Source organism: Palaemon carinicauda, chromosome 39, assembly GCF_036898095.1.
Source record: "Palaemon carinicauda isolate YSFRI2023 chromosome 39, ASM3689809v2, whole genome shotgun sequence".
Taxonomy (NCBI): Eukaryota; Metazoa; Arthropoda; class Malacostraca; order Decapoda; family Palaemonidae; genus Palaemon; species Palaemon carinicauda.
The window spans coordinates 17339339-17351838 of record NC_090763.1 but is presented as its reverse complement, the minus strand read 5'-3'; the positions used below and the strand labels follow the sequence as shown (position 1 = coordinate 17351838).

Here is a 12500-nt window from a genome sequence, read left to right as displayed (position 1 = left end):
TATATATATATATATATATATATATATATATAGGCCTATATATATATATATATATATATATATATATATATATATATATATATATATATATATATGTGTGTGTGTGTGTGTGGGTGGGTGTAAATAACTTCAAAATACCGAAGTACCATAAAATACAATTTTACCTTTATTGTTATGGATACCAAATTAGTTGAAACAACTCATGCAACAATTCTAGTTTTTGCAATATATGTATATATGCGGCGTGACTGGTCTGGTAGTTCGGTAGTTTTAAGTTATTTACATTTTTTTTTTTTCTGGTTTAGTATTCTGAAGTTATGACGTAATTTACAGCTCTATCTTGACTTTCCAAGGAGCAACATCTAAATAGAAAAAAACCCATTGCCCATAGAAATGAAGTCTTCGATATTATCTACACGAGGAAGAGAAAAGTATTCATATGAAGTCTATATATACGTGTTTGAATATACGTGTTTGATGGTTATGCTGTTGATAACATGAGAACATTTAGCGAGAAAGGAAAGCTCTGCAAAGCTCGGAAACACTTTAGAAATTAACACACGCATGCAGCCTCGGCATCTAAGTTGAAAGAGAGATAGTTATAACAAAGATAAAAGTGCGAGCTGCGGAAACTTCTCAAGTAATTAACGAGTGCCTTGTAAATTTGCCTGAAGCTTCTCAAGGAGTGACACCTATCACCCGATCGCTAAAGAAAATTCTGCATAGGATGTGGAAAAAAAATTGCCGATTTTCCAAGAAATCCGAGCAATTTAGAACTTGTAATACCCGATAGCTTTAAAACTTATCATGTAACTGATAGTATCGAAGAACAGTTTTTATTAGCTGATAGCTGTGATGCATCATGTAGAATTTTGGTATTTGGAAGAAAAGGAATTGCAATTTTCTTAGTCAAACAGATGATAAAAAAATTACAAATATTTAAAAAAAAATTTGAATTCCACCTTATAATTAGCATCATATATTAACACTCAAATTAGTTGAAAAAACCTATGCAACAATTTGGTTTTTGCAAAATATGCATATATGCGGCGAGACTGGTCTGCGGCAAAAATAGTCCACGGAAAAATGGAATGTGGCGAGATGGCCACGGCAAAATGGCCACGGCTATACATCCCATCCCCTATATATATATATATATATATATATATATATATATATATATATATATATATATATATATATATATACATATATATACATATATATACATATATATATATATGTATATATATATATATACATACATATATATATATATATATATATATATATATATATATATATATATATTATACATACACCAGGTTAGGCTACAGTTTTTTAACATTTAGCAAATTAATTTTCTTGCTTTGCTTTTGATAAATTTATGAATTACATTTTAAAAATTCATTGCCCTCAGTGTTTCAGACTCAATGCCGAGGAGTGCCAAATTTGAGTCTCTCCTGGCCCATAGTATTTTTCAGGTATGTCTTAATGAGCTTCAATTTTCTGAAGGATCTTTCACATGAAGCAACTGATACCCCTACAGTCAATAATAACCTAAGTACCACTTGGAGGTTAGCGAATCCTTCACCATATTTCTTAATAAAACTAAGGAGTTCTGTGGCTGATTCTATGTTTCTGTTCCTTACCAAGAACTTTATACCTTGTATCTCTTGGCATAGTTATGATGCTTTCAGGTCTCCGTCATATTTTTGCTCCATGCTCTATAGGTAGTAGGTTGGCCTGGGCACCAGCCGCCCGTTGAGATACTACCGCTAGAGAGTTATGGGGTCCTTTGACTGGCCAGACAGTACTACATAGGACCCTTCTCTCTGGTTACGGTTCTTTCCCTTTGCCTACACAGACACCGAATAGTGTGGCCTATCCATTACAGATTCTCCTCTGTCCTCATACACCTGACAACACTGTGATTACTAGACAATTCTTCTTCACCCAAGGGGTTAACTACTGCACTGTAATTGTTCAGTGGCTACTTTCCTCTTGGTAAGGGTAGAAGAGACTCTTTAGCTATGGTAAGCAGCTCTTCTAGGAGAAGGACACTCCAAAATCAAACCATTGTTCTCTATTCCTGGGTAGTGCCATAGCCTCTGTACCATGGTCTTACACTGCCTTGGGTTAGAGTTCTCTTGCTTGAGGGTACACTTGGGCACACTTTTCTATCTAGTTTCTCTTCCTCTTGTTCTGTTAAAGTTTTTATATTTTAAATAGGAAATATTTATTTTAACATTGTTACTATTCCTAAAATGTTCTATTTTTCCTTATCTCCTTATTTCCTTATTTCCTTTCCTCACTGGGCTATTTTCCCTGTTGGGGCCCCTGGGCTTATAGCATCCTGCTTTTCCAACTAGGGTTGTAGCTTAGCATTTAATAATAATAATAATAATAATGCCTTTGCACACTTCTTCGTTTTTGCCAAATAATTCTTTATGGCGTAGGAAAGGTAAAAGAAAATTTAAAAGAAAACGAAGATATTTAGAAGGAAACATTTTTAAGTGCATGATTTTCATTGTCAGGATGATTAATTCTATTGCAAAAAGAAAAAAAAAATCGGGGAAATATTATAATTTTTGTTGGTTTTAATGGCTTACTTGCAGAAATCATAATTTGCGTTAACAAATTTCAAAGCTTTTATCCTTTACCCGCTAATTATTATTATTATTATTTCAATCTTGTGAGGCGGCAAGTCCTGGCTATTTTTGTCGCCCCTAAAAAAAAGTGCCGCCCCAGGGCATTTGCCGCCTCCCCCCCCCCCCTGCTCTCCCCCCATGTGAGGGCCCTGCCCTAAAGTCTAACCTGGCTTAGTAACGAAGGCGACGGTGTAGGAGGTCACTTCCGCTCCTTGGCTACCGAAGGAGGTGCTATTCTTCGCCGACCATTTCCTGCCGTTGAGGACCTAAAAAGCAAAAAAAAAAAAAAAAAAAACAATTCTTAGTTACCTCTTTCCGGAAATTTTAATATATTTATTTTCAATTTTCGTACCTAGCCAATGGGAAATAAGACATTGGATACTTTTCTATCTAGATTATCTAATCTAACTTTTGGTAGTCATAATCTTAGACGAATAATAACAATAATTTATTATATAAACATAAAAAAAAGTTTTTTTGTAATTATTTAAAGGCAAATAAAGTGTGGGCTGTAATGTCAGCTTGTGTTACCAGGCGTTGCCAAGGATACGAGTTATCAGATATACTGGAGTATGGATTATGCTTTGTAAGTTTCTCTCTCTCTCTCTCTCTCTCTCTCTCTCTCTCTCTCTCTCTCTCTCTCTCTCTCTCTCTCTCTCTCTCATCAAACTTAATAGCCTGAGTCAGAAATAGCAGTGATGGTATGCAGTATTCGTTAGAAGAAAATCGTTATCAGGCAAATGAGCCTATATATTTTTTTATCACTTTTCGAGCTATATAGAATTTACTGTGAAAAAAAAATAGTATATATGTAGGACGTAGATGCATAATATATATTCTAAATTACATCACTTTAATATAAATAGTTAATAATAATCCTAATTTTTTTTATTAATGCTTTTGTGACCGAATTAATTTCTTAGAGAAGAATATATTCATAAATTAGCGGGATTTTCAGGTTTATTATATTTTGAGAACAACTTTTGTATGATAAAAAAAATCTGAAATACGATAAGGTAAATTGCGTGCTTTGGTTCAAATTGATTATAGACAATTGGGAATTTCAAATCCACTCTATATGCCATTCCTACGAACCTATTTTACTATACTTTTTACGATGTGCCGTTTTATAAAACTGATAAGGTTTTTTTGGCAAGAAAATGGTTTAATATATGACGAAATAATTACTTCCAAAGAAAAAAAAGTGAAGTTCCTTAATTATTTTGCATGGTAGTCGCCATTTTGCTATGTATTTTAATCGCTGACAATTTGTTCAATGCAAATTTAAAACAGTTACGGTACATCAATTATTCATTCAAGCTCCTCAATGTGTTCAGTTCACATTCTTATCAGATAAAGATAGAATCTGTTGCGAGTTGAAATGTTTGAAGAATTCCCAGGAATACAAGATTGATTCCTGCTATTATCAATCTCGTTTCTAAAGTCATACTAATCAATTTTGGACAATTAGTCAGTTTAAAATTCAAGTCAGCAGCCTTTTTTTTTCAGCATGGCCGCCAAATTAGTTGCTTGAACTCTACTTTTTGCTTAGAAGTATTTGTAGTTATAGAATGTGCATGATCTAGATATAGATTCATGTGTTTTCAAGGCTACTGAAGTACATTTTAATGTTTATAGAGCTCACTGGAGAAATCTCCAGGAATTTTCTGTTTATAATCAAACCGATACATATATTTCAAGATTTTATTGTTTGCTAAACGCACCTGCATATATTTTCCTCACTAATTTTCTCATCCCAGATCCGAGGCAAACCGCATTGGGTTGCGATCTAAACTAGATGAGGTTAGTACACAGGTCTCTGATTGCCGGAGTACATATAACACCAAACCTTTAAAATGAATGAATTTCTTGAAAGATTGATTGTCAGGCACTACTAAGGTACATTAGTAACATCACTGCTGTGAAACTCAGCATGGGGTTCATTGTCACCTAAGTAGGAAATGCATGTTAACATAAAGCAACAACGTACTACAGTAGTATCCTAAATGCTGGCCTATTGGAAACGTCCCTACCTGGAGATTTGTCAGACTGGGGTTTGAGTCCCGCTAAAGTTTGATAGTTTCTTATTGTGTCTGCAACCTCACCATCCATGTAAGCTAAGGATTATGGGTTTGGGAGAGCCTATAAGTCTACCTGCTGAGTCATCAGCAGCCATTGCCAAGCACTCATTGGCCCTAGCTTGGGTGGAGAAGGGCTTGGGTCATGATCATAAGTATATATAGTCAGTCTCTAGGGTATTGTAGCTGCCTCTTGCCTTTGCCATTCATAAGTGGCCTTTAAACCTTTAAATTAACGCCAAATCAATTAGGCAGCCGTACATGAATGGACAGACGCGCCAGCAAGGGAGAGCTGGATGGTGTGCATATTACATATACGGGACCTTTTGACACTGGATAAATGATCGGACTAGGTGTAGGGAACAGTGCAAGAATCTAGTTGTATCCCACACAGGAAGGTGTCTATTATACATGCAAAAGGTGGTAAAAGGATAAACCCTTGGCCCCCTGAATGTAATACTAATTACAGGCGCTGGTTAACTGTAAAATCGTGGAACACTTGTTGGACCAAGTGATGTCTATGTCAATAGGTTAAAGTAGATCTAATGTCCCCCTAGGTCAATCAAGTCAGGAGAGTGATTAATGGATATACAAACTTGGCTAAGAATATTCCTCCGTTTCACTCACTTAGTGCACTGACCATCAAGTTAGAACCTGCAAGATGGTCGGATTGAAGAAACCTTAAGACAAAAGAAGTCATCATATCATGAGTGTTAAGCAGAGCAGAAAAATTATCAACTTCTGTAGGTAACGGATGAGGGCGATAGAAGTAAGATTTCATGAAAGGATAAATAAAATAAAACTAAAAAGGTTTCTTTGGCTAGACCAAAGGGGAGAGCTTAAAAAAGCAATGATAATGCAAGTGAATAAGAGATTAAATTGATGTGCAGAAACAGTCAGTAATGAGAAACTATGTGCCAAATTAAATGCAGGAGATGCTATAACACAATAACTGGAGCATCACCCTGCCTGTTTAATGGCATTGTATAACCTAGAACTAGCTTGCCTAAAGTTACAGGAGCAAGTGAAAGTACAGGAGCACTGGAAGAAATCATATCCTATTGCATTCTATGAACTAGTCACCTACATTACTGAGATGAAAAAGGTCAGTGACAGTAGAAATCTGATAATTTTCAAGCTTGCATTTTATTCTACTCTAATCAAGGACAAGTTTCTATTCCACATTCCCAGGCTACAAGCACATCACAGTGGACGAGAAGTTCTGCTGGCTTTTGAAAATGATGTTGGTTAAATCATCTCACAAGTATCCGAGTATGGTGAAGTGATCCATCTACCAAAAGCTGCTGAAACAATAAGACGATACATGCTCTATCATAAGTCAAATTTAAGCAGCACCTTTCATGACGCAGACATACAATGGGCTGTACCATCCCTGCTGTAATTTGTATGCATGATTGAATATGGTACAGATAACAAGTCCCAAGTCTAGCACTGAGCATCAAAAGCTGACCTATCTACATCACAACTTCTACAGTACAACTGTAATTCAAAATATAGGGAAGGAACAGATATCCACAATGTTTCCAGAGACCATGAAGATGTGTGAAACAGATGACAAGCACAGTTATCACTGCAAAAGGATTAGATGCCATTAGAAACACAATGAAGTCTCTAGATGCAATGTCCCCATGCTGTCATAAGGAAGTGTACATTAAAAAATTTGTACACGCCAGGGACATAACGACTGATGAGAGAAAGTCTGTTGTCATTAGGGCTAACGCAGATTTGCTAGTCATCATAGCAATATATATGCTACCATCCTTATAGGAGATAAGTTTTAAGAAAATGTGGATTGCCTTTAGCCAAGGAGTCAAGATTCGATGGATTGTAGTCCTTGAGGTAGTTTCGGCAATAGGTCTTGAGAAAGTTAAAGGGATCTCATACTTTCATGAGTTCACTGGACGTGACACCATGTCTGCCTTCCGTGGGAAAGGGAAGAAATCTGCATGGTAGACTTGGAATGTATTTGATTATGTTTCTGAAATAGTCTCAGCCAGCATCCAACATTGATTCGTGATCTTGACCTGCAGAGGATGGAGAGATTTGTTGTCTCGTTCGACTGATCAAGTGCAGCTGCTGCTGTGAGTGAACCAAGACCAGATCTCTTTGCCTGCAAGCAGAGGTCATACAACGCAATTCCAACAACACGGACAGCCGTCAGAGAACATGAAAACCGTGTGCACTATCAGGCTGGGATCATCTGCGGCCAGGCAAACATTTCAAATCCAAACACAAGTAGTCCTGCTGAATGGGGATGGATACAGAAAGAAGAGACATGGTAGATATATTGGACATCACTACCACCCATTGCACCAAGCTGTCGGGAACTGACAAAGTGTTCCTGTAAGAAAGTCTGCAAAGGAAAATGCAAGTGCTTGCAGTCAGCACTCCTTTGCACATCACTCTTCAGCTGCATATTTGAGCAGTAGCAACTGGAGGACCAGTAGTATGGTTTGACCACCAATGTTGTGCAAAGCTTACAAAATAAAAGTTGGATAATCTGGTGGTCATCTCGAAAAACTAAACTTGAAAAAGGTAAATCATTTTGCTTTATAAACAATAAAATCTTGAAAAACGTGTCATTTTGCTTTTTGAAAATTAAAATATACATCAGTAGACTTGGAGTCATCAAAATCCATATCTAGTTGTTGCAAATCAGACGACTACGAATACTCTTCATCAAAATATTAACTTCAGGCAACAAATTTGAAGTCTATCTTAAAAAAAGGGTTACTATGTTGGATATCCAATTGGCCAATCATCCAGGTATGATAAGTATCACTTGGAAAACAAGTGTGTTAAATTTTATGCTTTTATCATCATTTGAACAATTCCTTGCAAAAACTGCCTTTGTCTCATGTACTATACTGTAGTGTAGATACTCAACGACATTGTATTTAAACAACAGCAACTTCCCCTTGCCTACAAGATTATATCAAAATATCGTCCACAAGAAAGTTAAACGTATTTATTAATTTAGTAATATTGTTGGGAGACTTCAGACCTGGAAATTCCTATTAAGATACCAATATACAGTGTATATATATATATATATATATATATATATATATATATACATATATATATATATATATATATATATATATATATATATATATATATATCTCCCCTATATAATAAAGAGTAAGTAGAACGAGAGGGAGAGTCATATCATGGTGAGAGCGGATTGTGTATGAGTGTGAGTATCTAAATGTTTCATCATCTCATGACGCGTCACATACACTATATATATATATATATATATATATATATATATATATATATATATATATATATATATATATAGATATATATTTATTTATTTATTTATTTATATGTGTATATGTATTCATATACACACATACATACATATACATATACATACTTTTTCAAAGCTTAAGGGGACGCAATCAGGAAAGGCAGCAAGTCCTTGATTAATTTTGTTGATGGTTGATTTTGCTGCCATGACCAGGCTTCGATCATCTGGGTCTATTTCCTTCGATTGCTCACATGAGCAGAAATGCTTTGGAATGTCCGCATCTTCACAAGTTCTGTATATCGAAATCTTCTGGAACAAAGTTTGCCCGTGTGTGACTCGTCTTCTGCAAGAGACAAGTAAATTATTCACATATAGATGAAATGTTAATGTATCAATAGCGACTGATAAAAGCTAGTGGTAGTTGTCATGAAATGGGTCTTTGTTTAGTATTAATTTCAATTCCAAGCTGTATGGAGATTATGATGAAAGGGTCGGCTTATAGAATATATCTTGGTGTATTATACAACATGATTAAAAATTTCCATTTACTCAGTGACAGATGAGATGAATGGAAGTACAGTTGCAAATTATGGTGTTACCTCTTGTATGGATTTACATATGCCTGGTCCACGATGTCTTGCAGAGTTGCGTAAAGATCAAAAGTACCAGTCAGCCTCATGGCGTTAATTTTGACATTCCTCACAGACTCCTCATATTTCTTTTTGAACCATTCTGGAAATACTATAGTGACATAAGGCAGTCGTTCTTCCAACATCCCGGCGTAGGTTGACCTGAAGTCACCGAACCTCAGACCGTGATCGCTGACAAAGAAGAGAACAGTGTGTTCCAAGTAACCTCCGATGTGCAGCCTCTTGAGGAATTCCAGCGAGGGCTCATCTGCTAATGCTGCAGCATTCAGGAGATCATGTGTCAAAGAAGTTATCCAATAGAAGCCAAAGTAAGGAATATCTTTCAGCGCTTGAGCAACTTTCAGAGAATAATTGTGCATCGCAGACATTGTCATCTTAGGCCCTAGGCATACATTCCTTTCGAGGGTTCTAGACCCACCGTTATGTCCTATGATTTCATCCGCCACTTGCATGTAAGGCCGGAGATAATAGTCAGTTGGTTCCTTTACGAAGCCAGGACTATCATGATGGAAAGCCCACATTTCAGGGAGGTCCTCTCCGTAGATAGTGACGTAACCCTTCTCCGAAAATGTTTTCCATATAAAAGGACAGTCGTCGAACTTGTTCTTTGCTCTTTCAGCTTGGCACTTGTGCTTTTGCAACTCGAGCTTGGTAAGACCCATCAGTATAGCCAGTAGGTTTGGATGCGTGTTATCAGCAACCTTGTTGAAGCCCTTAAGGTCTATGGCATGGAGATTTCTTGTCAGATATCTGTATGTCTTCGGCATAAGGCGCTTGAAGCTTCCCCGGGACACTGAGTCTGTTCCAATGAACAGCACACTCAACTTATCAGGCTCTTTGTCTCTCTCACCAAATTCAGCCTTCAAGGTACGCGGGAAAAAGCAAATACCAAAATTAGTAAGATCCACATCATCAAAAGTTTATCTAAACTTAACTAATTATGGTGTGATATTGATAAGGCAATAGACTGTGAAAAGTGAAGAATACCTTAAATTTTTGTCTCTTCTCCTGAGCCCTTAAAGGTTGAATAAAATAATGGACGTTTTCGTAAATGGGAGTCCCGGCATCATTGCACGTAACTAGGATCCCGTCTTCTGTTATAGAAGTGATCTTATTCTTTATGGAAACCTTTTCTGTCAGGCTAGAGTAACATAGTTATTGAATTAGTATTGCCAAAAGTACTACGAAGTACATGTATTAAGTAACCAGTAATAATTGACATAAATATGACATTGTATTTAGAAATGAACCTCTTGCACTCACGTCCATTTTCTGTCGCAGTCCATACTATAGTTAAGAGGATTCTCTTCAACCCTGAGAATCCCACGATAAAAGCAATGCACAGATTTCTTTGAAGAGCCGTACGATTGAAGTCTCTCATCGTGAAGGAAGAGTGACAGCCCGGAAGCCTCTGTCAAAGGTAGTTTGTTGGAACACACTAGCTGTTTGTTGAAAAAGAAATCAGACTGATTAAACATATATATCAGTCAGTGATAATAGAATTTGAAAGGCAATGGCTGCTAACTCTTTCGTTTTTCCTCCTCGGGAATTCTTTACATTTTGATGTTTCTTTATTTTTATTTCTATGAAGGTACTATACGAAGGTTATAGGTTATGAACCAAGTTATTTTCGTCAGAAGCGAAGACCATTAGAGGTTAATCAAGATCACGTAAATATTTGTAATTACACACATTATATATATATATATATATATATATATATATAATATATATATATATATATATATATATATATATATATATATATATGTATAATTATATATACACACACACACACATATATATATATATGTATAATTATATATATATAATGTGTGTGTATATATATATATATATATATATATATATATATATATATATATATATGTATATATATATTTATATATATATATATATATATATATATATATATATATATATATATATTACTGTGTATATATATATATATATATATATATATATATATATATATATATATATAATGGGTGTGTAATTACAAATCTTTACGTGATCTTGATTAACCTATATACTTCTCAGATCATTTAAAGTGATTTTACATAACTTTTTTTATGTTTCATCACTTTACATGCCAGACGCTTTCTTACCTTCTCAAAATTACTACTGGAATGTCTACTGATACTTGGGTGTGACGCGAGAAATTCCAGTATGTCACATCCATCTGTTTGGAGCGAATATTTTGTATCCTCTCCATCTGAAAACAAATATTTAATTAAGATAAGCAAATCATTTGGATGGTTTATGGAATTAATCTATGGGGACAAAATATATTCATATTTGTGTTGATAGGACAACGTTGATATTGTCACATAACCTAATATCCTAATCTGTTGATAGCTTTGACTGACGGTTTCTTGAGTTTCAAATCCAATAAAAGTTCATATATCACAGATTGATGACAACCAAGATCAATTATTAGGAAAAGGTTGAATAATGAAATAGAATGGAAAATTAATTTTCTTATGAACAAATTCTACAGGTCTAAATAAAGAGAATGAGGGGGGGATGAATTAGAATTTTGTTTTAACACTTACCTCTGATGTCACTTTCATAGTATTCACTATACTTCTTATGGTCATGGGAATCTGATCTTGAAGAAAACCAAAGGAAAAATACCCCGGTACAGAACACAAGGAAGAGGTAGAAATTCTTGGATCGCCCTGAAGAGAAACCAAGTCTTATTAATTTGAAGAAGAAAAAACTTAATTAAAAACTCTTAAGAAAAGATAGTTGAACACATATTTCTGTTTGTATTTGATATATTAAACATGGCCGAGGACTATGAAACGTGAAGTAGATGATGATTGGGGAAGTATTGATTTAAAAGCTCATGATAGAGACGTCTGGCGAAATCTAACCGAGGCCCTTTGCGTCAATAGGCGTGCGAGGAAGTGATGATGATGATAAATTGATGAAGGGCATTATACCAGATTAGAGTAGTTTCTAAATTTTCAATGTTTTTCTTTGTTTTATTTACCAAAAGATTTTAACGAATTGCAACTCCACTAAAGCATATATTCCAATTTCTTAGCATTAATCATTGAACAGCCTAATGAGATGTAGAAAACACAGCCTGACTGATAATTCCAAAACAAGATGAGATTGCAAATGGAATTGCTCTGTATATGAAGTTGACTGAATCATTTGATTGTAAATTAGATTTACCTTATTGATTATTCATGATTGACTCACTTGTTTCATTTAGATAATTTGCTATAAACAGCCAATGAAAGGGAAGAAAAGTGGAGTGAAAATTGTAATAAGGCCAAGCTGTACAATTTTACAGTTCTGGTGAATGAAAGGAGTTAAAGGGAATGGACGAAACACTGAAGGACAAAGAAATGGAGTTGTGTTCGAAAGGAGATTGGAAATTATGTCATGTGCAGCTTGCAGGAGGCCACACATTGAGCCTTATTCGTATGGAAAGTTGAGGTATGCCATCAATAATTCCTAGACACCATAAGACGGTTTAGCTCTTTCCCCAGCGTCAAGACGTAGGAGGTTCTGAAACCATCTGTGTTAAGTTTCATAGATTATGTATGATTATGTATTCCAAGATTTGGTCCCATTAGATTACATTTTTTTAGGTTACAGAACTTTTATTATCATCAATCAAGTTTTTTGTAGTCTGGGTGGTTCCATAGATTTGTGATAAGGAGAAACTCATGATTTACATAGTGAATCAAAGTATCACAATATACATGTATATATATATATATATATATATATATATATATATATATATATATATATATGTATATATATATGTATATATATATGTATATATATATACGTATATATA

General features: G+C 34.9%; 2 protein-coding genes across 8 annotated transcripts in view; one reads left to right on the top strand and one right to left on the bottom strand.

Moving 5' to 3' along the window:
- LOC137631035 (PDZ domain-containing protein 11-like) overlaps positions 1 to 12500 on the top strand; it is a 117456-nt gene that overhangs the window by 2974 nt on the left and 101982 nt on the right. The gene's annotated exons all lie outside the window — the stretch shown is intronic.
- LOC137631034 (uncharacterized) overlaps positions 1 to 12500 on the bottom strand; it is a 65333-nt gene that overhangs the window by 5614 nt on the left and 47219 nt on the right. For 6 of the 7 annotated variants that reach the window (XM_068362602.1, XM_068362597.1, XM_068362599.1 and 3 more), the window contains 7 exons: positions 11233 to 11358; positions 10786 to 10892; positions 9923 to 10101; positions 9647 to 9800; positions 8609 to 9519; positions 8136 to 8352; positions 2818 to 2917 (listed from right to left, as the gene is read on the bottom strand). In XM_068362602.1, the coding sequence (XP_068218703.1) occupies positions 2818 to 2917; positions 8136 to 8352; positions 8609 to 9519; positions 9647 to 9800; positions 9923 to 10101; positions 10786 to 10892; positions 11233 to 11358 (1794 nt within the window). The remainder of the gene's footprint in view (positions 1 to 2817; positions 2918 to 8135; positions 8353 to 8608; positions 9520 to 9646; positions 9801 to 9922; positions 10102 to 10785; positions 10893 to 11232; positions 11359 to 12500) is intronic. The other variant, XM_068362603.1, reaches the window with a different exon arrangement.